This window comes from Pteronotus mesoamericanus, unplaced genomic scaffold (genome assembly GCF_021234165.1).
Source record: "Pteronotus mesoamericanus isolate MK-2021 breed Mesoamerican mustached bat unplaced genomic scaffold, CSHL_Meso_final scaffold_636, whole genome shotgun sequence".
Taxonomy (NCBI): Eukaryota; Metazoa; Chordata; class Mammalia; order Chiroptera; family Mormoopidae; genus Pteronotus; species Pteronotus mesoamericanus.
Genome location: NW_026555324.1, coordinates 4395691 through 4418885, shown reverse-complemented (window position 1 = coordinate 4418885; position 23195 = coordinate 4395691). Strand labels below are relative to the sequence as shown.

The following is a 23195-nucleotide window of genomic DNA, read 5'->3' as shown; positions in this document are numbered from 1 at the left end:
CGTTCGCTAACTTTTCTGGGCTTTAGTTTCTGCAGCTGTAAATGGGGCTAAGTAACACCTGCCTCACTGGGTCATTGAAAGGCTTAAATTGGATAGCATATGTAAAGCATCTACAGGGTGTAGGCACTGTGAATTTGCTTAGTAATCTTATTTGAGTAAGACATTTAATCACTCTAACCTCAGTTTTCTCATCTGATAAACAGGGACGATAATATATACCTTGTGATAATTAGATGTAGAAATGTAGAAATGTAGAAAGGGGTTCTGAAATGACAGATCTTAATATAAATGTTATTCTTGCATTTGTGCAAATTGGTGCCACTACTAGCTACCTGAGGGTCATTGGTCGTCTGGCCCAACAGATTTCTCCTGTGTGAGGAGTGGGGAAGGATGTGTGTAGGGCTGGGGAAAGTGAAGGACACAAAGGTAGGAGAACAGGCTGTGTCGTGGAATTTCATCCTAGGCCAGGATGATATTTCAAAACCAGACCATGAAGTCAAAATCATATATAATTAACTACTGAACCGGCTCACAGTTAAGTGAACTCATTTCTGTTAAGTCCAGTACAATCAGTTCATTTTCCAGAATAGGAACATATTTTGCCTTTTCTTGGGTTTGCACCAGCTAAAATACTGAAGTTAGGCTTCAGGGCCATGCTGAATTAAAAAGTTTGCATCACATAGTGAGAGGTGTGTGGGAATTGAGGCCTACTAAGGGAGTGGCAGAGTCACAACTGCCATCATTCTTAGCTTCAGGCTCACTCTGGGGAACAGAAGTGAAAAAACACCATTCTACATTACCTTCTAGCTGGGGAGGCAGACAATAAACAAGCAAAAAATACTTAGTTTATGAGATGGGAGCACTATGAGACACAAAGCAAGAGCAGGGTTAGAAAGTTCTGGAATGACCAGTAGCAGTTTAAATGGAGTAGCCTGCTGGGAAGCTCTGATTTGCATGAACCCTGCTGGAACAGCCAGTGCAAAGGCCCGGAGGCAGGTGGGAGTGCCTGCGTGTTTGCAGATGAGGATCCCAGTGTGGCCGGCATGGAAGGAAGGAGGGGAGTTGTGGGGATGAGATCTGATGCTGTAGGGCCTTGTCAGCTCTTGTGCTGACCTTGGCCTTTCGTCTGGGCAAGAGAGGCCATTGGGTAGTTTTGTGCAGAGGAAGGACAAAATATGATTACTGAGATCACTGGTTTCTATGTTAAGAAAAGCCTGAAGAGGAACAAAGGAGCTAGTAAGGGGACTGTTACAGTGGTCCTGGAGAGGCAGAGTTGGCTTGAACCAAAATAGTGGGAACTAGTCAATACTGGATATTTTAACACTAGAGCGACCATTGCATTTTACTGTCCGATGTGTAGTATGAGACAAGATGAGTCCAGGAGAAGCTCTGAGGATTTTAGCTTGAGTCTTCAGATGGACATGGCCATTACTTGAGGTGAGAAAGCATTTGGGAGGAGCTGGGGAGTGGAACTGGGTCAGGAACTGGGTTTAGGACAGATTAAGTTTGAGATCCTACCAGATACCCAGGGGTAGATGTGGAGTGGGGTGTTGGATGAATGTAAATCTGGAGCTCAAGGTAAAGTTTGGACTGGAACTCTTTATGTGGACTCATCAGTATATAGGTAGCACTTAAAACCATGAGATGGACCATGTTCTCCCAGGATAGGTAGGGAAAAGGTCCAAGGCTGAGCTCCTGGCCTTGTCAACATTATGAAGTCGAGATGAGAAGGAACCAGCCACCAGGACTGGGAAGGAGTGGCTGGGGAGGTGGGAGAAGAAACGGGAATGTGGTGTCCTGGATGCAGGTGTTGCGAGAATGGGGGCATGGAGAGACGCTTTCACTGTGTGGGTCACTTCCCTGAGCACTGGCTGTTCTATTTGAGAATGTGAAGCGCACATGATGAAATCCCACTGTATTGTCACTTTCCAAAAAGCACCATTCCAGTAGTGTATGGGAGGCTAGGAATCGGACAGGTAGTGTAAAATTCCTGTGCTTGCTCTAACACAGCCTGTGGACACACTGAGCCAGGAAAGGCTTCAAAAGACACGTGGCACAGTTACCTGGCCCAGAGAGCCTTGGGTGTGTGCATCTAGGCACTGCACACCTCAGTTTCCCTGTTTCTAAAGTGGAGTTCTAATAACCTTCACCTACCCTGGAGTGTTTATGAGGATTCAAAGAAAAACTACACCTCAATTGCTGCTCAGGCCTGGGAACCTACCATGTTTTGGGCAGGTTCTGTGACCCCAGGCCTCTGCTATGGGTTCTAAGTGATGCAATGCATGCTTCTCACGGTGTCAGAGCTTCAAGTTGATGCTCCGTGCAGATCCACTCACCTGTTTGTTGCCCCCAATGAGTCACACCACTCATCATTCCAAGAAATCTTAATTTCTTTATTGTTTTTTTGACTCAACAATTTTTTAAAACTTTTTTTCTGAAACGTTCTTGTTGTTATGAGCCTTTTGTTTTGTTCTCGTTAAATGCACTCGACCCAAAATTGGTTTGGCATATCGAAAAGGAGACCGAGGAGGGACTGGGGGCATGAAGGGTGGGAGGCCTGAATGGACAGAAATTGAGGGTGAGAGAAGAGGAACACAGAGACAGTGAGGAAAAAACAAGGAAAGAGGTGGAGACACAGAGAAAGGAAGTCAAGGGAAACCAGAAGGGAGGAAAAAACCAGGTAAAAAATAACAAGATTTAGAAGCAAATAAATTCAGGAGCCCAAGGAAGGGAACAGGAGAGGAAACCAAGACCCTTCCTTCTCTATACCGTCCCAGCTGGGGTGGGGGGCGTCAAGGCACCAGGTCTGGTTGGGGTGGGGGGACGAACACCTGGCTCTCGGTGGTGGCTTTGCACTGGTGTTTAGCCCCACCAGGGGGCCCTGCCACATAGCTTTGAGGCCTAGGAATTCACCTTGGTGATTCTGGCTGAAATGGGAACCAAGGGACCCACTGCACCCTCTCTCTCCCTTTGATTGTCAGTGTCTGGAGATAAAAGAGGGCTAGGCAGGGGAGAGGATGAAGGACTCCTTGCATGCCTCCAGTCCCTCTGGAAACTCTCCCACCCTGCCAACTCTCCCAGCCCCCCTGCTGGTGTCAGAGGCAGCCTCCGGCTCTAGCTGGGCTGATGTCTGGGTCAGGCCAGCTCCACCTATCCTTGTTTCTCACCAGCATTTCACAGACCTCCAGCTGCCCCTCCCACAGTGGAGCAAACTCCTAGCCGCCTGAAGCCAAGGCAGGCCGCAGAGCTGGCTCCCAGCCTCCTCACAGAACCATCAGAGTAAGACAGTCCCCACCCTTCTCCTCTGGGTCCAGACTCACCCATGCTCTTCTGGTGAAAGGGGTTAAAACCTCCCTACCAGAAAAAGCCAGAGATGGAACCCAACACTGCCTTCTCCCCACACCTGTCCCCCTGCACAGGACAAACCACCATCTTTGGTCTGACCCCTTCTCCCCTGATGGGGACAAGCCAGCCCCAGCTCCCCAGAAGGGAGGGGCTTTCTAGCAGCAAAAAGGGCCCCTCCAGCCACCTACCTGTCCCTTTTCCCTAGTTCCTCCCTAGAACCCCTCCCCCTTAACCCAAAGAAGTTCATGGCAGCAGGAGGCTGAGACCCAAAGATGTCTGAAAACTCATGGCACTTGTGAGAAAAGAGGAAGGGACAAAAGAGACAAGGAGGGGCCAGAGCAGAGGTGAGGGCCACCTCTGGGGAAATGGCAATTATGGAGCTGGGTTAGTATGGAAATGGGACTATGTTACCCCCAGAGGGGAGGGTGGGGCCTGGGAGACTGGCTAGAGAGGATGGGAATAGAAGAGGTACTCAGGAGACATCCCAAGCCTGACACTTTTAGGGTCCACAGGTTTGGGCTTGGGCCCTTGGAACATGGTGTCTGACTCCAGGCCCCGGTGCCTGGCTGTGCCTCCCCTGTGGGAGGGTGTAGGGTAGGGAAGGTGATCTTTCACCTTTGTGCCCCACACCACCTCCCACCCCCCAAAGACGACCATCTCATCATTCCCAGCCCTCCCTCCTTAGTCACCTCAAACCCTGCTGCTCTCGTTTTCCTTCCCCCATCAACCTCTCTAGGAAGGAAATCAGCTCCTCATCCCCAGCCGAATTCCAGAAGCAAAAGACAAGAGGCAGGAACTCAAAAGGACAGCGCAGCCATCTTGGCAAAAGCATCTTTGGGTGTGAGGGGTGCCTCCCCCGGGCCAGTGGGGAGGGAAGGGGGAGACTGGTCCCCAGTCCTGGGGCAGGCAGTGAGGTACACACCCCAGGAAGGCTGACTGATGCCAGGGGCAGGCGGAGCAGGGAAAGAGGCGACAGAAACGGGTGCCAGGAAGGAAACGGGTTCTTTGTTTCGCTGTTGCTTCTAGATTTTTTTGTCTCTGGATTGTAAAAAGCTGCTCTGGCGGCCCGCCCACCCGGCTGGGGATATTCACGCACACAGAGAAGTCCTGGCTGCCAGGGCCCAGTGGCGGCACAATGCTCCGGACAAAGCCCGGGCCGGCTGGGCCGCAGGCTCCCGGTGGCTTCAAGTGATGAGATTTTTTCTTTCTTTTTTTTTGTCTTTTCCATTTCGTTGAAATATTTACAGCAATAAGGGAGAAGAGAGGAACAAGGGCCCCCTAGGGAAAGATCCAAGCCCAGGACCCACTCCCCAGGGAGATCCAGACCCAAAATCTGCTCCCCAGATAGCCGAGCCCACAGGACTGGAACTGCCCAAATATGGCCACCCCTGTGGGCTGGGGGCCCTTTGGGGAGTTGTGCTTCATCAGGAGTCACCCCAAGGGAGGGGGTCATTGGGTGCACTTAAGGGGGGCTGAGGGGGGCAGGCTTGCTGGGTAGGCAAGGACTAAGAGCATAGGGAAGGAGCTTCAGAAAAATTCAACCTTTAAACCACCAGCCACAAATGCCCATTCCATTGGCTCTGGGGCTTATCTCCTCAGCCAGAGGCCCCAGTCTCCAGAGAACAGGGAACTGTAGTGCAGGAGGAACCTGTCCATCTGTCCTTCTGCCCCCGCTGCACCCTCCCGGTGCAGTCCAGCATTCCTGGCTGCAGAAAGAGGAGCAACTGACGGGTTCCATCCAGCAGAGCCTTTGGCCTAGGGACACCAATCCCTCATTTCCCTCCAGCAAGTAGGAAGAGTAGGGGGAGGGGGAAGTCAAGAGTGGGCTGCATCCTTCCAATTTCTCCTTCCTTACTCCCCTGGGGACCTCCTGGCTCCTCCTCATGGCACTTCCCCCAAATCGAGCTGGTGCGTGTGGCTGGTGGGAAACCCTGTCTGTGAACCCTGCACCTCAGGTCCCCACAGCAGAGCCCCCATGGGGCCTAGAGGGACCTCGGACAAGGGACGCCTGGAGGGTGGCCCACCAGCCACTGCCTCCTTCAGTCTCCCTCTCCCACCAGAGCCCTTCCCAGGGTTCCCTCCCTGGCCTGGGCCACCAGCCCCTGGTCCATGAGGTCCCTCAGAGGCTGGTGACCAGCTGCATCTGCCCATCCCCATCGGGCCCTGGCCCCTCGAGGCCTGGGGCTGCCAAATAGCCTTCGTGGCTGGGCCGCCGCACCTGGTAGTAGCCCTGCAGGGGATTTCGAGCCACAAGGGCCGGTGGGCGTGAGGTGTAGTAGATTTCAGGGGGCACTGGGGGTGCGGGCGGGGGTGGGGGCAGGGCCTCACTGGGCCCCTCGGGGCTGCTGTCCGGGTAGGAGGGTGAGTCCCGCAGGTTGGCCCCACTGGCATAGAGGGAGTCCCGGCCTGGAGGGGAGGAGAGGGGCCGGCTGGTGGCCCCATCCTCCGCCGTGCAGCTCTCCGACTCGTCCAGGTCACTCTGGTACAGCACCGACTGGGCCCGGGGCAGCAGCAGAGGCTCCTCCAGGGCCTTGTAGAGAAGTTCAATCTCCGCCCGGTCAGCTCCCCCGGGCCCACCTGCCTCTTCCTCACTGCCACCCCCTGGCACAGGAGGCACAGGAGGCTCAGGTGGTGGAGGGCCCTTGGCTCCACTGCCGCCGCCACGCAGGTTGTTGTGCACCAGCTCCGAGATGATCATCTTCTCAAAGGCGGCAGCATCGGCCAGGTTCCGGCCTCGAGGTGGCTCAGGTGCCCCGTCTCCTGGAGGGAAATCCCCGCTTCGCAAGGAGTAACTGTTGTTGAAGTTGCCATTGAGGGGCAGTGTGTCCATGCCGCAGGCTTCCCGGCCTCCCAAGGGGTGCTCTGCGGCAGAAGGAGGCTGCTCAAGAGGAGGGCCAGGCAGCGAGGATGCAGGCCATGTGGACTGGGGGTTTACCCCTGACCCTGGGGCCTGGGGTCTTCCATTCTCTCTCTTCCGCACTGGCGGTGGACACCCACCATGCAGGTTGGTGGAGGGGGGAGAGGAGACCAGTTTCCCCAGGGTTCCCTTCTAGCTGGGGGCTCAGTGTCTTAGCAGTGTGAGGAGACCTGGGTGACTGGGTCCCTTGCCTGTGCAGACCCTCATCACTTTTTTTCCCCACCTGAGGCCCAAATGCAATACCGGCCACCCAGCCAGAGACTGCATGTGTGCGCGTGTGTTGGGAGCACAGGAAGCACCCTGAGTTCTCCTCCCTAAGTGAGTGAAGCCATCTGAGGAAGCCACTGTCTCATTCCCCTCCCAGCCATGGCAACGGTACCAGGAAAGTCACACTTACTGGGTTCCCGGTAGCTCCCTGCAGGTGCCAGCCAGGAGGGAAAAGAAAGAAGGTGAGTGGGCTTGGAATGATGAGTCTAGGCTCCAGTTCAAGAGGCAGGAGGACACCCCAAGTGAAGACCCCTCGGGACGCAGACCCCAAGGTCCCTGACCTGGGCTGTCACCCTCTCCCAGCACCAGGGTATTCTCACCTGGGGAGTTGAAGACGGGGGGTGAGGAGGGATTGAAGCCCACTGACTCAGCGATGAGGGTGTTGTAGGGGCTGGTTCCCCCACGGGGCTGCAGCACAGGGTTGGTCAGCAGGTGGTTTCCCATGGTACCTGCCCAGGAGGTCAGAGGTCAAAAGGCAGCCTAGAGCCATCGACCGAGAATCTCAAGGGACTGAAGCCAGGGGCAAGGGATGCCGTCTCACCTCGGTTTAGTGTGGGGGTGCTGTTGATGTCGCCAGCCATGAAGGAGGATTCTGTCTGTTTCCTCACGGTATCATTCCACATCCTCCGGATTCGGCTCTGGGGACACAGCCCAGACATGAGGGGGCCCTCAAGCCGTCCGCCCTCCAGAATCTTCCCGAGACTACTTGCTTGATGAGCACCACCAGGGACATGGCCCAAGCACTGCTCCACCTTTGGGGCTTTGGGTCCAACACTCAGCCCCGGGGAGCCCTGCCCCGCCTCAGATACCTGGGTCCCTGTGTAGTAGCGGGTGTTACTCCGCATGGCTGAGGTCTTGAGTGAGCCGTGAGCGCCCCCGGGCGGGGAGCGGATGCAGCAGTAGGAGTGTCGCAGGCACTTGCTGTACTCCTTGTGCACCTGGCGCGCAAAGAGGACAGGCAGCTGGCAACAGGTGTCCCCACCTCAGGAGCCCAGAAACCAAGCTATGGGCAGGCATCAAAAACCTGTCCTGGCCCCTAGCAGCTAGACAGACTCTCCTCACTCAGGCCTATCTTCCTTCTGCCACCTCCACCATAGTTTCTCACCCACTGACTCAGCAGCTCTTTGATGAGCCTCCTTTAAGTGTCAGGAGTGGATTAGGGCCCGGGACAGTCCGAACAAATCAGACACAAAGCCCCGCCTATCAGAGCTACTACTTTAGTAAACAGATGCTAGGGTTCTCAGAACTTCCTAGCAGTTCTCAGATGCTAGGAAGGGAGTGCTGGCGGGGGTGGGGGTGGTGAGCAGATTTCAAATAGATCAGGAGGGCCTCACTGATCTGAGAAGCAGACATTTTGGCAAAGACTTGAAAAAAATAGGGCAGCAGGCCCTGTGGCGATCTGGGGAGGAGCAGGGGACAAGCCCTGAGGAGGGTCCACGTCTGGGTGTCTGAGAGAGCAGCAGGGCATGCCTGAAAGGGAGGCCCTTGTAGGGCCACGTGGGCCTGGGGGCTCCTGTAAGGATGTCACTGTCCCTGTGTGTCCCATGGGGGTCACCAGTTTTGAGAGAAGGGATAGAGACAACTTTGCGGGACTCTCTGATCACTGCCTCCTCCATCCCCCGTCTTAGCGTCTTAGCCTTGCCTGCCTTACTGTCCCCTCAGACTAACGGCAGTCTGACAGGGGTCCCACTGCCTTCAGGGCCAAGCATACAAATGCCTTGGCTAAGTGTCCATGACTTGAGTCTTGTGCACCCTGTATGCCTTCTTCACTTTCCTCTGCTTCTGTTATTGCCTTCATTTACTTTCTTAAAATTTAGATTTCCACATGTTTTATTTAAGAAGGGAACTTTCTATCACCACCAAACACACAGTTCATCCCGTAACTATTAAAGTAGGAGACAGCTGTCTGGATGGTGCCCAGTCATCTCCATTTCACACGCCTGCTTCATGCCCCACACCCTGGGACAGCCCGTTACCACGTGCCCTGCTTTCTTGATCTTCCAGTCCTCTGTCCTGTTCTTTTCCAGAGCCTTCTTCACCCCTGGCTAAATCCTCCCTGCCCCTGAGCCCATGCTCCCTTTGAAGCAGAAACAGGCCATCACAAAAGGCAGGCACCTGGGCCTCCTTCCTGACCTCACCTTCTTCTGTAAGGCGCAGTGAAAGACGAAGATGAAGACCCCCTGGAAGGCGTTGAAGGTGGTGAAGAGATAAGCCATGACGACTGACTCTTTGTTAATGAAGAGGAGGCCAAAAGCCCAGGTGAGGCCCAGCAGGAAGAGCAGTGCGATGGCCCCCAGGGCCCAGGATCTGGGGTGGGTAGGGAGAGGGGACAGGGACATCAACGTCCCCGCCAGTGGAAATGCCTCCCCTACTGGGCTCTTTGAACCTGGGCACTGTCTGCAAAGACCCATGTGGGTAAGTAGACCTCAGGGGAGTGGTCTGCCCACTGACGCTTGCACCCAGCCCGCTTGCACCCAGCCCGGGCCTGCCTGATGAGGCAGGCAGAGGTCGCGGGTCAAGGGTGGAGGTTTGTCAACAGTCACTCATTTCCCTGTGTACTTCATCCTTTTGGCCATATTTCCAGCCCCTTAAACTATCTTTTGCTGCTTATTTATCTTTAAGTTGCCTTGAAATATACTTTTTAAAAAAATATATTTTATTTACTTTTCAAAAGAGGGGAAAAGAGGGAGAAAGAGAGGGAGGGAAACATTGATGTATGAGAGAAACACTGATCGGCTGCCTCTCGCGCGCCCCCAGCTGGGGACCTGGTGCGCGACTCAGGCATATGCCCTGACAGGGACTAGAACCAGCAGCCTTTCAGTTCACAGGCCAGTGCTCAATCCACTGAGCCACACCAGCCAGGGATAGACTCACTTTTTGAATTCAGCTTTGCCCTATGCAGTTTTGTCCCCCAAACCACAGGTTGAATGTGCTAATGCCAGGTTTTTACATACTCATTAAGTGGATGTATAACAAGCATGATAAAACATCTTTTCCCTTAAATCAGACTGTGGGCCCTGGCCAGGTAGTTGAGTTGGTTAGAGCATTGTCTGACACAGCAAGGTTGAAGCTCGATCCCCAGTCAGGGCACGTACAAGAAATAACCAATGAATGCATAAATAAGTGGGACAACAAATAGATGTTTCTCTCTCTTCCTTTCCTCGCTCACTCCCTTCCTCTCTCTAAAATCAATTACAAAAATTTTTTAAAGTGATATACTGACAAGTCATATGGGTAATACATTAAAAAAAAATCACATTGTGTGACAGAGGTGACATCACATTTTAGGCTGGGCCAGCGCGAGTTTTAGGGGACAGAGATACGAGGATGGGGTGCTTACTTAATGTTGTCGAGGCGACTAGAGTCGGGCTTGAGCACAGACGAGCTTCGGATCATCTTGTGCAGGGTCACCATGAGGAACACCAGGTTCACCTGGGGGCATGACAAGGGGAGGGGCCGTGCTGGGGTTGCTCTGCCTGCTGGTGTGAGCTCCCAGGCCAAGTCTCAGCGTGGACCCCCTTTTCCAGGGACCGCAGGTGCTCACAGACAAGGCTTCTAGGGGGCTGTGAACAGCTTGGGGAGATTGGGGGTGCTCGGGAACAAAGCTAGGCTGGCTAAAGGGTACCGCCTTCCAGCTTACCACAATAACAAAGGAGACGGGCCCAATGAAGCTCCAGATGAAATAATTATCCACTCGGAGCCAGCAACTATAAAGGAAGCAGGGCCGGGTAGAGAGAGGCAGAAGAGGGCCCCTCCCTCCAACCCCAGGAGCCCAGTGCCCCAAGGGTCCTGTTGTTGAGCAGGCAACCAGGCAGGAGGAGAGACAGAGAGTGGGGTGGGCAGGTGGCACTCACGCCTTCTCGGTGCCGTAGCTGCGGTAGTCGATGGCAGCTGCTATGCCTACCACCAGGGCTGGGAAGCAGTAGCCACCCAGGTAGTAGTACTTGGTGCGGGAGTACTCGCTCTCAAACACCTCCACCAGCAGCAGATAGAGGTGCACACCCTCCAGGCACAGCCAGGAGAAGGCAGCCAGGAAGAAGTAGTGCAGCAGGCCGGCAAAGATGGGGCAGGCAATCTGCGGGGGGGGGGGGGGCGAGGATACCACAGATGAGGGGGCTGCCCTGCCAAGAGGCCTCTCCTCCCTCCCCCAGCTCCCACCTTGTACCCGGCCCACCTCATACTGAGTCTTGTCTATGCCAACCAGGAAGAGCAGCTCAGCCAGGAAGAGGTTGATGCACAGGTTCTTGTGGATGGTGTTGCGGTCTGTCTGCAGCCCCCGCAGGAAGCAGAAGGTAGAGATGCAGATGGCCAGGCAGACCAGGGAGATCACGATGCCCACCCAGGTGATGACTGACAGCAACAGCTCATTGATGCGGCCCTGGTACTGGGGGACAGCAGAGGGTATGCTCAGCACCCTTGGCTCACAGCCAGGCTCACCCTGGGCTCAGCCAAGTGCCAGCTGGGGGCAAGGCCGCAGGCCACGGGCACTGCTGGTGCAGCCCTCCCCGCCTCTAGCCTTCTGCCCCGGGCCACCTTGTGGGCCCCCACCCCTCTGCAGGTGGCGCGCTCAGTTCCTCATGCTCTGGAAGGTGTGTAGAGAGATGACAAAAGGTGACATCAACTTGCTTCTCCAGAGTGCCTTGGGAGAAGGTGGGACCATAACCAGAGAGAACCAAACATGTGCCTCATGCCCTGGGCTAGACTGGTGGCCCCCCATGCCCACGAAGCTGGCCTTCCCTGGCACTGCCCATGCTTCACTCTAGGATGCCATGCAAAGCTGGGCCAGCGAGTGGGCCCGCCTGGAGCGCGTGGCAGAGCGCCAGCCAGCTTACGATCTCGCGGTGAGCCATGAGTACGGCAAAGTTGGTGAGGTGGCTGCAGGCACATGTGGTGTGGGTCTTGTTGGACTCCACCAGGCGGCAGCCCTGGGTCGACCAGTAGCCCAGCATGGAGCGCTCCGAGTAGTTCCAGAAGGAGCAGTTAGCATTGAAGTGGTTCTTGGCCTGTTGTGTGGTGGTGGCCGGGGAGTCAGATCTGGGGAGTCTCCTCCAGCCCTCACACCCAGCTACAGGGATAGCAACAAGCATGGAGAAGTGCCTGGGGCTCCAGGCAGCAGTCTGACATCTCTGGGGACAAATGACTTAAGCAGCTGAGGTAGCTCAGGGAGGAGCGGGAAGTTGTTCTTGGGTGGATGAGCAGGCAGTGGGGGGGGTATGCAGCCTGGGAACACAGGATGCTATACACTCATGGAGGGTGGCGATGCCTCAGCTCACCTCCAGGTGGGCCACGGTGAAGATGACAGGGTCCATGAGGAAGACGCGGCTGGACTCCTTATTGATGGAGGCTGCGATGACCTGTGAGTTCACCACCAGGGAGGTGCCCCCTGGGCTGCCTGCGCCCGTGTCACCCGCCAGCTTCACTGTGGCATTCTCAGTGGACAGGAAGAGACCCAGGTTGTTGTAGAGGATGAAGACAATTTTGACCACCCCTGGGGAGGACAGGTGCAGCGGGGTGTGCCATCAGCCCTTGGCTGGTGCATCTCCAGCCACTGGGACCTGGCTTCACCAGGCCGCAACCCAGGCGAGTGGGGCTCAGTGAAGAACCCTGCCCGGGATGACTGCTTGGTTGTAGGCAGTGCCAGACAACAGGGCAGCAGGCCAGGACACACAGGGGCTGGGTCCCCGGGCACCTCTCACTTGCGGAGTGACCGCAAGCGAATCCCTAACCTCTCTGAGCTTTAGTCTCAAACGGGGCAATCCTCCCTGAGCTGTGAAGATCAACTGCTGCTGCACAGAGCTGCACCCTTCAGACTGCAAAGTGTCCTGGCTCTTGGGCTTTGGGAAGACCCCGTGAGTACCCTGAAATGTTCCACCAGCTTGAGCGGAGGACTTCTCTGTGTTGTTATGGGTCCCAACCTTTTCTCGGACTCTTCAACCCCATAAAAGCTGAGAGCCGCTGTTCTTCGTAAGTGGGGCGGGCTGTCAGCTCGGGGGCCAGGCACTGACCGTTGCGGCTGTTCTGCTTGATGGTGTTGGCCGACAGCTGGATGGAGTTTTCACTCGGGTACTCCTGGGGGAACACCAGCTCCTGTACTTGGCCCTCCGTGTTCAGAACCGTGACCTCCAGGACTGCGGGGACAGAGGATGACAGGGCACATGGGGTTGGAGTCTGTCCCGAGTCCAGCAGCCCAAGGTCAAAGGTCAGCCTGCCAGGGCGTCCCCTGTGGTCTCTGTTACAGGTGGGCTCCGCAGTTCAAGATTTGTACTTGAACTTGCTCCAGTGAGACCACAGCACTCACCCACATTCTGTTTGGCAGCCAAAAAGCGGGCCGGCTCCCTGACGTTGTCGGCCAGTAGGAAGGCACCTTCCTCCAGGACGTCCAGGAGCATGGTGGCCGTATGCACCTGCTCTGTGGCATTCATGTCCTTCCAGGACTCAAGCGCCTCTGGCCGCAGCAGATTGTCCACTGTTTCTACCACAGCCTAAATGGGCAGGGGGGCAGGGGGGCGGGTTGGGCGTGACACGGTGAGTCCTCCCATATCCTCTGGTTCCTCAGGCTATGCCCCCTCCTCTCAACCTCCAGCCCCTCAGTGCCTCCTGGGACCTGTCCCACACCCCTCAGTGAGCAGAAGCCCTCACCTTGATGTAGTCCTTGCAGGTTCTCTCCCGCTTGTGCATCTAGGGAAAGAAATGGAGGCACTGTCAGGCCCAGCTTCTGGCTCTACTCATCCTGACACACTCACTCTTCTGCGTCTGACACTGACCTGGCCCTGGGCCATGAGCAAGAGTGTTCTTAAGGGACACCCAACCCCCAAGACCCTCCAAGGCAGTCCAGGAAGACCAGCAGGCCTGGATTCTGTCCCTCCTTCCCCTGACCACTGTGGGTGGCAGCCCAGCTCATAGGTCCCAGGCTGGAAACTTCCTGGGCCTCCCAGGCAGTGCCCACTCTTGGCCCCGCTGCCAGGCCCTACCTTATTGTAGTTCTTGCCAGCCGACTCGCGCTCGATAGGCCGCAGAGCCTGCAGCTGGGCGTCCAGGATGTCCAGCAGCTGTTCCATCAGCTTCACAGAGGACGACACGTCTCCTGCATAAATGGAGCCCCGGGTGTGGCGGGCCAGCTCACTGGCAATGTTGGCTGCATTCTCCCCGCTCTTGATCTGCATGAGGCAGAAGTGGGGGACCCGGCTCTGTCAGGGACTGTCTGGCTTCCCCCATGGTCCCTCTGCACATGCCTGGCCTGCTCAGCCGTTCTCATTGCTCTCTGCTGGCCCCTTCTCCCTGTCTGTCTTCTCCCCAACTCTAGGCCAGGGAGGCAACCCCACAGTCCTGCCTCCCAGACCTGCCACCCATTTGTTTCCCTCTCTCCCGCTGCTCCACTGCCCCCTGCACCCAGCCACCCAGAGCCCAGTGTGTGAGCACAGGGTGCCTGTCTGGGAGGAGCGGCTGCTGCTGGTACCTTCTGGGCCACCTGGTTGACCCAGGGGGAGGTGCAGTTGCTGAGGTCAGGGCCCCGGGGGTTCCAGAGCCCCAGGGCTGGTAGACACTGGAAGGAGGCAATTCCTGCAGGGACAGACAGACAGGAACAGAAAAGGGAGCCACAAGGAAGGAGAGAAGGACGGGCCAAAGCAGGGGAAAGGAAATGACAGAGGGGGCAAGTAGGTGAGGGGAACACGGAAGACCAGACATGAAGCAGGCCAGACAGTCAAGAGAGGTGTCACTCTGAGGTGACATAAGTCACCCCTGACTTCCTAAGCTCTCCCTCTTGGCTCCCCTTCCATCTTTACCTACAAGAATTAGAACTTTTTGGCAAAGCCCTCTTGGAAAACCTCTCTCCATGAAGCCTCTTCTGACCCTTCCCCCAGATCCCTGGAGCACATGGTCCTGGCTCCACCCCTCTGGCACTTTAACTGCTGTCTGTCCTGCCACCAGCTGCTCCCAGGGCTGTTTGTTCATATCAGCCTCAGGCTGGGACACACCCATGTCACCTGCGTGGGCGCCCTGCAGGATCTACCTAGTGCTCTTCACGTGGCAGGGATTTAGTACCGCAGGAGGGGACAGGGTATGGGGCGGGGTGGGGGGTGGGGGTACTAACTGAGCTGCTACTGGGCCCCGAGAGCTCTGTTGGGCTCTTGGGGACACAGCTGCAGATGTCAGGTATGACCCCTGCCACATGAAGCCCACACTCTGGCAAGGGAGACGAACAGTAAGTGTATCTATGCTAAACTGAGTGGTGGGCATGTCCCCTGTCCCTCCCCTGCCCAGACGAGCAGTGGCCACCCCCCAAGCCTGCCACACTGGAAGTGACCAAGGCCTCTGCACTCACCTCGAGTGCCCTTGGGGCAGGGCCTCTCCACCAGCATGCCCTGCTGGGTGGCCGGCCACTGGACCCGTCGCACCTCTCGAGGTTCACAGAAGAGCTCTGGGGACATGTGCAGATTGGGGGCTGGGGGCCTCCGGGTGCTGGGGGCCAGGGCAGTGGCTGGAGGCAAATCAGGTCCCAGCTGGTTGATGGCACCTACTGGGTGCGTGGTGAGGGGCGCCCGGCGGAGTGGGGTGGTGGCTGTGGGTGAGGCTGTGCTGGTGAGGGGTGTGGGCTGGACTGTGGTGGTTGTGCTGAGGGGAGGGGAAGTGGCTGGGCCTGGAATGGAGAGGAGACACAAGACAGAGTCACTGCCATGCTCAGGGCCCTGCCACAGGGATCCCGGGCATCCCAGCACCCTTCTCACTAATGAAGTAGAAATGTGCCTGGTTCCCACTGCGTCTGGAAGTGGATCTCCCCCGCATTCTCCCTGCCCACAGAGCTCCCTCACACCTGTGGGACCACGTACAGCATCAAAAGGTGGTAGGCGTTCACTCGGGTGCATCCTGAAGTTTGGAAGAGCAACAGGAGAGGACAGGCCATGAAGGTGAACGGCCACCTCCCATCCTCGGTTACTCTCTCTCTCTGGTCTCTGTAACCCGGCCATGTCCCTTCCTCCTGGGGGTCCTCGGTTCCCCATTATGCCAATAAAGCTGAATTAGATTAGGCTCCCGGGAGCCCAGGAGCTGCTCAGAGCTGGCTCAGGGAAGCTGAGGGGCAAATGGCACCACAGTAAGGCTCTTGCCCCATCAACATGAGCAGCTCGGCCTTGTTCTGCTTCACCCCATACTGTGCTTCCACCCAAGATTCTGGCTGGTAAAGGTTGCAGGGCTGAAAGTGCACAGGCTCCTGTGAGAGGCTGTGCAGCTCAACGGTTAGGTGTCCAGAGTTCTGAGTCCAGATCCTCAAATAAACAAACTAGTATGTCCCGGCTGGTGCTGACTGAGCGCCAGCCTTCAAACCGAAGGGTGGCCAGTTGGGTTCCGGGTCAGGGCACATGTCTGGGTTGTCGGCCAGGTACCCGGTTGGGGGTGTGTAAGAAGCAACCGAATGATCTCTTGCACATCGATGTTTCTCTCCCTCTCTCCCTCCCTTCCCCTCTCTCTAAAAATAAAAAAAATAAATAAACGAATCCCCCAACCCCCCAGTGCCTCAGTTTCCTCATCTGTAAACTGGAGGCAGTAACAATCCCTGTGACTGTAAGGATGACAAATTAGTTATCAGCTGCTAAGTGCTTAGAACAGCATGTGCTATGTGATTCCGACTTCCAGGGCTTCCCCAGCCCACCTTCAAGTCTCTGAGAACTCCCAGAGCAAGCCTCCCACCTTGAGACTGGGGGTGGGGCCTGGGGCAGTGAACAGGCACCCTCCTCACCGGCACTGGGGTCTGGCGGTCCAAACTCCAGGCTATAGCGCACCACGAAGTAGTTGTTCCAGACGTAGAGCTGGTTGTCGCGTGGGTTGTAGTCCACGGAGGAGACGAACTGGTAGGGATTGGGGAAGGCCAGGCTGACCGGCTCCTCGCGGTTAGCATTGGTGTTAAAGGCGTAGTCCACACGGTTGCCAGCCGCTTCACTGTCGTCGTCCACATAGACTGAGCGCAGCACGTAGAGGACGCCGCACACCATGAAGGCATTGGATGCGGAGCGCTTGTCGTAGCCCGTTTCCCACGTGCCCTCGAAGCGCAGCGTATAGGGGTTGAGCTGGCTCACCACTAGACGCCCATTGTTACCCTCAGTGGCATAGATGACCCACAGCCCATTCTCGTCCACAGCCAGATCGATGTCGGTCTTGCCCCCCCAGCGGTAGGGCGACGTGTCATGGTAGTTGGCCGTGTTGATGACTGTCTCGCCGCTCTTGATGCGTGTGCGCAAGTCGTACTTGACGATATTGCGTGTGCGCTCCTTGTTGTAGAAGACAGCGCCGTCATAGACCACGAAGCCAGTGCCATCCACGCGGTTGGGCAGGCGGTATGTGGTGGTGTGGCGCGCCGCCACGTAGTCCTCCCACGAGGCATACTCGGTCAGCGTGTCTGTGCGATAGGGGATCCAGGGCATGACGTAGATGCGGTCGCCTGCCTGCAATGGGTCCTTGCACCACGCGCCAGACTGGTGCTCCGACTCATGGGTGGAGGTGGGCTCCAGCACCTTCTGCAGGGTCCCTGGGCACACGAAGACTGGGCAGGGCGGTGGGAGGGGAGGAGGCAGAGAGAGCAGGAGTGGGGGGGGGGCAGGGAGAAAGAGAGAGGGGAGAGAGAGGCAAATTGGTCACAAGGCCCAGGAGGGAGCCAGGCTGTCCCCTCCTGCTGCTGCAGTCACGGTTGCTTGGTAGGGCTGGTGATGGGAAGGGGGTTTCTGGGCTGGGACCCCCGCCCCGCCCAGCTGCCCCTCTCCCAGGAGATGTCAACCCTGAAGGCCATTAAGAGCAGGGTTAGTGGTGGGGAGGTGGTGCCCCTCTTTCCTTTCCTGGCTGCTAGAGACCCCACAGGCTGGGGATAAGGGGTTTGGCAAAAACCCTCCCAGACTTTCTCGTGTGCCTTAAGTGGGGCAGAAAGACCTCCTCACTGCAGCCACTGCCTGGTGGCTTTGAGGTTCCAGGGACTCAGCACCCTGCCCTTTTGCCTTCGTCTCCGCCCCCTATGGAAGAGCTAGAGTCGAGGGTCCCATCCTTCACCAACCACACAAAGACAGATTTTTTTTTTTTACTCCATTTTCTTCCTCCTGCAAAAATTGCAAGGCAGTAATGTTTCTGTACCCACTGTGGGTGTAAAGGGTGCACCCCATTCCAGGGTGGGAGAAGCACCCAAGGGTCCTCCTGATGCAGCCAGTCCCTCCCCCCTAGTACCCACACGATCAGGAAGGGTTTTTGGAAAAGTCCAGCCCCTCCCCTGCAGTGCCCAGCCCTGCCCCAGCCGGCAGGGTCTCATGGGTTTTGTTCAGCAGCAGACACTGACACTGGTGCACAGGTATGGGGTGGGGCATGGGGAGGGAGGGGGCTCCCCAGGAGAGTTGGGGAGGGGGAAGGAAAGCTGCATGGAGGGAAGAGAGACGAGGTGGGGGGCCTCAGCAGAGGTCCTGGCTCCAAGGGAGGCACACTGGAGACCACCTGGGAAGAAAGGGTTAGTGCTGGTGGAGGAGAGAGGGGGTGAGCAGAGAATTCACTCCAAGGCCCAGGCCCGACTGAGGGTCCCTCAGGGGGGCAGTCCCAGGTCCAGCTCAGAGTGGGCAAGGGAGGGAACCAAGTGCTAGGATAAAGACCCAGCCCACCCCAGCCAGGCCCCCCAAACCCCCCTGCCCCGGACCCCGATTTACCTGCGACCATCCCCGGCTCGGGAGGAGGGACCAAGGCAGCGCTGATGTCAGAAAGGTGGGGGGCCCCGCCCCACCCCCCCAATCCCTGAAAAGGAGGAAAACCTCAACTGCATCTCATTGGCCCCTGCTGGCCTGCCCACCCCTGCCCCATCACGTCCCAGGGCCACCTACTCCTAGGCTCCCCTGCTGACCCAGTGGAGATCTGAACTCTCACGGTCAGTAAGGCCAGACTCCCCTCCTCCTCCCAGAGTGGTGACGGCCAGAGGCCCTGCCATCCAGGATGGCTGGGGCCTCCCTCTCACCTCCCTGCTAGCAGAACCCATGGGCAGGCTAGGGTGAGGGTTTGCAGTGAATTCTCTGCTTCTGCTTGGCCTGTCACCAAAGCAGCTGGCCCCAAAAGGGACAGGGAAGGCTGGGGCCTGGCGCTGGCTTGGGGGGCAGCTCAAGGGTCCCCAGGCACAAAGCAGCCGGGAGCATGCCCTGTTTTAGGCGGGGAAGGGGAGCTGAGGGCGCAGAGGTGGGCAAGGACCAGAAGGGTCCTGGCTTGGGCCCTGGGGCCCCACCATGGCCCCGTCCCCAGGGCCCTGACGTGTTGGCCTGTGTCCTCGTGCCAGCACACCTGGCCTCCACCCGTTTGCTCTGTGCCCAGGTCTCCCCTCTCCCCAAGCCAGGGTGGGCGGGGCCCTTGCCAGCTGTGTATCTGAGGGGGGTGGTGAGAGGTCTCAGAGCCTGACCTGGTCAGAAGGGTGTGGAGGAGGAAGACGTGGTTAGAGGTTACCCTGGGGGAGGGGGAAAAGATGAGGAAGGGTCTGTCTGGGGCCTTTGCCAGCAAGGACCCCTCCCCAGCACCAAGCTCCCAACACCTCCTTTCCCTTCTCCCACCCGCCTCTTGAAGAGAAAAGATCCAGGGCTGCGTATCCAAACCACCACCGGACCTGCAAGAAGAGTGTCTGGTGCTGGATGGGAGAGAGACTCCAGGAAAGAGAGAGGGAGAGAGTGGCAAGGTGCGCTGGGGCAGGCCGCGGGCTGGCGGCCCAGGCCTCTCTGAGATGGGGAGGGAGACAGCGGGCAGGGGAGCAGCTCGGAGGGACCCCGCCCCACCTCCCACGGAGGGGATGCTCTACAGACCACCGTAATTTCAAGGCAAAAGCTACCTGCAAGGATGTCTCACCAGCCCCTCCCCTGCTGCCAGCCTCAGAGCTGTCCATTCCCCAAAACTTTCAGGGGAAGAAGCAACTACCCCCAACACCCCACCCTCCAAGCCCTTCAGCTGCAACCCCTGCCCTTCCCTCCATGACAGACAGCCCTACCCACCACGGAGTTCTCCTGCTGCCCCGCTGAAGGTTAATTAAACCTGGCAAGAAATTACGGTGCTCCTGGAAGTCCCCCGTACCTGGCACCCATCCCGTCCCCTCCCCCCCCTCCCTGGTCCTCTAACCACAACAGCCCAGAAGAAACCCTGACTGCAGCTTTGCAAGTGTTTCAGAACCAGAGAAAAATGCTCCCCCACCCCACGCTCCCCCCACCGTGAGGCCCGTCCCCACCCCCTTGCCCCCCGACTTGACAGGCTACCCTCCCAGGGCTGGGGACAATTTATACCCCTCCCCAGGGTTGAGGTTGGGGGCTGGGGGTTGGGGGTGGGGGAAACTGGTGCTCTGTGCTCCAAAACAGCTCTGGGCCTTGAAAACGCCAAACCAGAAGGAACTTAAGCCACCAGGAGCCCGAGAGATAGGACGAATCTGCTCTCCAAAAGGAAAACAAAGGTGTCCCCTCCATCCCGCCTCCCCCAACTGGACATAAGTTACCAAAGTTGGGGCAGGAAGAAGAGAGGAGAGAGACGGCTCACCCGGTGCCCCCCCCCCACCCCGCCCCCAGTCGGGAGCCAGGGAAGGGGGTCCCCACCCGCCCAGGATGCTTACAAACTTCTCCTGAAGGAGGCAAAAGAAGTATGAGAGAAGGCCAGGTCCCCTTAGCAAGGGCCAGGGACTAGGAAGGAGGGACAGGGTGAGACAGAAAGAGAGGCAGAGAGGCAGAGAAAGAGAGAGAGAGAAGGTCCTGGCCGTGTACTCAGAGAAGAGCTTCCTTGGGTGTCTGGAGGGTGGTGCTGCCCATGGCTGGCCCCACCGGGAGGACACCTGGGGTGGGGGCTAGCAACTGGACCCAGTTGGGGAGGTGGGAGAAGAAGGGGCCAAGAGGGGAGGGCGGGTCACATAAGTATGGTACAGGTAAAACAAAGTGTGAGTTAGGGGTTAGCATTGGTAACAGTGCGTTTACCTTTCTGCTCCACTTCTACTTTAAGCATCGGAAGAGAGAGAGAAAACAAATTGAAAAAAAAAATGTGCAAGAAAAAAAAGAGAAAAAAAAGAGATTAAATTGCTTTCGTTTCTTTTTTGGCAACATGCCCCCTTTTCCTTTCTTTCCTCACTCCTTGTTCCCCAACCCCGAATGTAGCATCAGCTCAGCCCCCACCCCCCAAGTCCCTTCCTCTGGGGTAAGGTTGGGGCAAGAGGTCGTGGGGGAGACAGTCACAGGGAGGGGAAAACACGCAGGAAGACAGAGACCAAGAGAGACACAGGGTGAGGGGGCTACAGGCAGGTAGGAGGGCCGTGCCTTCAGATGTGAGTGGGCGCCCTCATGGGAGGGCGGGAGTCCCAGCTGGGAGGCGGGCTATGGTTAGGGGGGCGCCAGGGGCGGAGTGGCGGGGGGGGGGCACTCTGATCCCCTTCCGCCCTGCCTGCTGCCCTCCTGCCAGAACCAGGAGCCCAGGGGAAGGAGTTCAGTGCCTTCTGGCACCTGGGTGCCGAGAGGGGAGAGAACAGGCCGAACTCCTTCCCAGTCTGTGCTGCTGGCCTTGCTCGAGTCCAGCTGGGTTCTCCCAAGCCCTCACAACCCAGAAAAAGCCAACACAGAGAAAGGGCGACAGAGTGGACACAGAATGACTGAGAGGCAGACAGGTGAGCCCCCCCGGGCCTCAGAGAGCTGGGGTGGGGAGACAGAGGCAGAGAGGGAAGAGGCTGGGTTGGGGAGACGTCACAGACAGGGCAGGACAGCAGGTGGCACAGACACACTCCCCCGAGACTCAGTTTCTCTGCCCAGCAACCCCCCTGGGGGCCCCAGGAGCCAGGAGCTCCACGCCACCCGCTGCCTGGTGGGCTGGCGGTACCTGGGGGAGGAAGGGGGCACGGTTAGATTGTGCACAGCTGCAAGGCAAATCCAGCGTTAGTCGGGCCTGTCCGGTGTGTGTGTGGGGGTCCCACACACCACTGCCCCCGCCCCATGGTAGCCCCTACACCCACCGACAGGCCTGCGCCAGCACTGGGATCACCCCAGCCTCTGAAGCCTCCAGGCTCTGCGCCCCTGGCCCCTCGAGAACCTTGGACCAGGGCCTGGCTCTTCTACCACCTCCCCGGAGGTAGGAGCAGGGAGTTCCACAGGGGCAGTGTGGCTGCCTTCCCAGCATCTCATCCAGGGCCTGGAACATGGGGTGCTCAGCAAACGTTTGGGGACAAGCGAGTGCCCAGCCTCCCTGTTCTGCAGCCTGGCTTCCATCCTCCTGGTGACCCTAGCCCCCGTCCTCTGGGACCAGAACCTGGCTCAGCCCTCAGGTCTGCCTGTGCAGAACACACACGGCCCCACTGTGCCCCCGACACCACCACTGTGTGTGTTTGCACGTGTGTGTCCTGTCTCTCCCAGAGCTCGGGATCACTCTCTCCCATCAGCCTGGGGGCTGCCCATCCTCTGGGCTGCCCTGCCTACCCCCTGGTCTCTGTGGGTCACGTTCCTGCACACCCCAGGGGTCGGCTCCAGGTCTCTCCACCCCTTTCCTACCCAGGCCCTCTAAACTTTTTTCCTGCTTCTTTACCTGTGTGGCATCCACTTTGGACTCCACTTGGACCAAGGGGTTTTTTTCCTGCCCTTTATCCCATCTGCCTCAGGGGGAACTGGGTTCATCATCTGTTGTTAGTTTTATTTTTGGTTACCAATAGCAATAATGATGATTGTTAGTTCCAGCAGAAACCATGACTACCAATGCCCAGCGACCATGGTGTCAGGGACCATGCTAGGCACTTCCTGGGCAGTCTTTTGAGAACTGTGTCTATAACTGGGGAAACTGAGCCTCGGTGAACTGAAGTAGCCTGGCTGGGGCCACACAGCCGGCAAAGGTGGACAGCACTTCCTTCACACCTATGGCTCAGGGCACATGGGGAGCGTTATCCGTCTTCTCTCTATTCCTGGCAGCATTCCAGGGAAGGTGTTTGGCCCACTGCCCCACCACAGGTGGACATCCAAATTCAGCTGGCTTAGAAGGGCACTCGGCTTAAAAGGGCACTCGGACCATTACTGAGCACATCCTGAACCAGGCTTGGTTCTGAGCGCTGGGGGGTGAGGATACGGCCACTGCCACTGGGAGCAGACTCTGAGGCTGGCTCTGGGCCAGCTGCTTTGCCCACACGATCTCCTTGACTCTTGCCTCCCCTACAGCGGCCCAGTGAAATTAAGTCATTTGCTCAAGTTTCAGAGCCAGAAAAATTCGAGAGCCTGGCTGAGCTTCAGACCCAGCCTGATTTCTCCGCTGTACTAAGCTCCCCACCTCCTGCCCTCCTTCCCTGCTACCCCAGCCCCGGGGGTGGGCAATGTCCCCAGTGCTGTGGGAAGGCTTCAAGGGTCAGATGGGCGTCCCCCTCAGGTGGTGGCTGGAGGCCTCGGTTGCTGAAAGCAAAGGGTGAGGAGTGAAAGAAGAAAGTTATGAGAGCACAGAAGCGATCCTGTTTTCCCCAGTGTAGATCATCACCTGTGAGGAGAAATCAAAGGTCGGGGGAGAAGGCTGGAGTGGGAGGGGAGAGGAGGGCGAGTCACGGGGCGCCTGTTCCCCCGCCCCCACCCCCCACACTCGCACTCTCTGGTGGCCCTGCCTCCTCCCCCTCTGCCCGGAGGCCCCACCTCCAGGTTGGCTATGTGAAGCTGGGGGGCTGGGGGAAGGAGAGGGGAGGCAGAGG

The 23195-nt window shown here is 57.6% G+C and overlaps 1 protein-coding gene across 2 annotated transcripts in view; it reads right to left on the bottom strand.

Annotated features, from left to right (window-relative positions):
* Positions 1-4006: 4006 nt before the first annotated feature.
* ADGRL1 (adhesion G protein-coupled receptor L1) overlaps positions 4007-23195 on the bottom strand; it is a 41627-nt gene continuing 22438 nt past the window's right edge. Inside the window, exons 1-20 of one of the 2 annotated variants that reach the window (XM_054562192.1) lie at positions 18199-18260; positions 16263-17063; positions 14853-15167; positions 13986-14089; positions 13501-13686; positions 13169-13207; positions 12828-13011; positions 12535-12657; positions 11803-12017; positions 11362-11532; positions 10704-10913; positions 10384-10604; positions 10170-10236; positions 9870-9961; positions 8668-8836; positions 7339-7467; positions 7071-7167; positions 6850-6978; positions 6660-6677; positions 4007-6207 (exon numbers count right to left, since the gene is read on the bottom strand). In XM_054562192.1, coding sequence (XP_054418167.1) covers positions 5465-6207; positions 6660-6677; positions 6850-6978; positions 7071-7167; positions 7339-7467; positions 8668-8836; positions 9870-9961; positions 10170-10236; positions 10384-10604; positions 10704-10913; positions 11362-11532; positions 11803-12017; positions 12535-12657; positions 12828-13011; positions 13169-13207; positions 13501-13686; positions 13986-14089; positions 14853-15167; positions 16263-17063; positions 18199-18208 — 4023 coding nt within the window. In that variant the 5' untranslated portion in view covers positions 18209-18260 and the 3' untranslated portion in view covers positions 4007-5464. Of the gene's footprint in view, positions 6208-6659; positions 6678-6849; positions 6979-7070; positions 7168-7338; positions 7468-8667; positions 8837-9869; positions 9962-10169; positions 10237-10383; positions 10605-10703; positions 10914-11361; positions 11533-11802; positions 12018-12534; positions 12658-12827; positions 13012-13168; positions 13208-13500; positions 13687-13985; positions 14090-14852; positions 15168-16262; positions 17064-18198; positions 18261-23195 lie in introns of those variants that run through there. The other variant, XM_054562191.1, reaches the window with a different exon arrangement.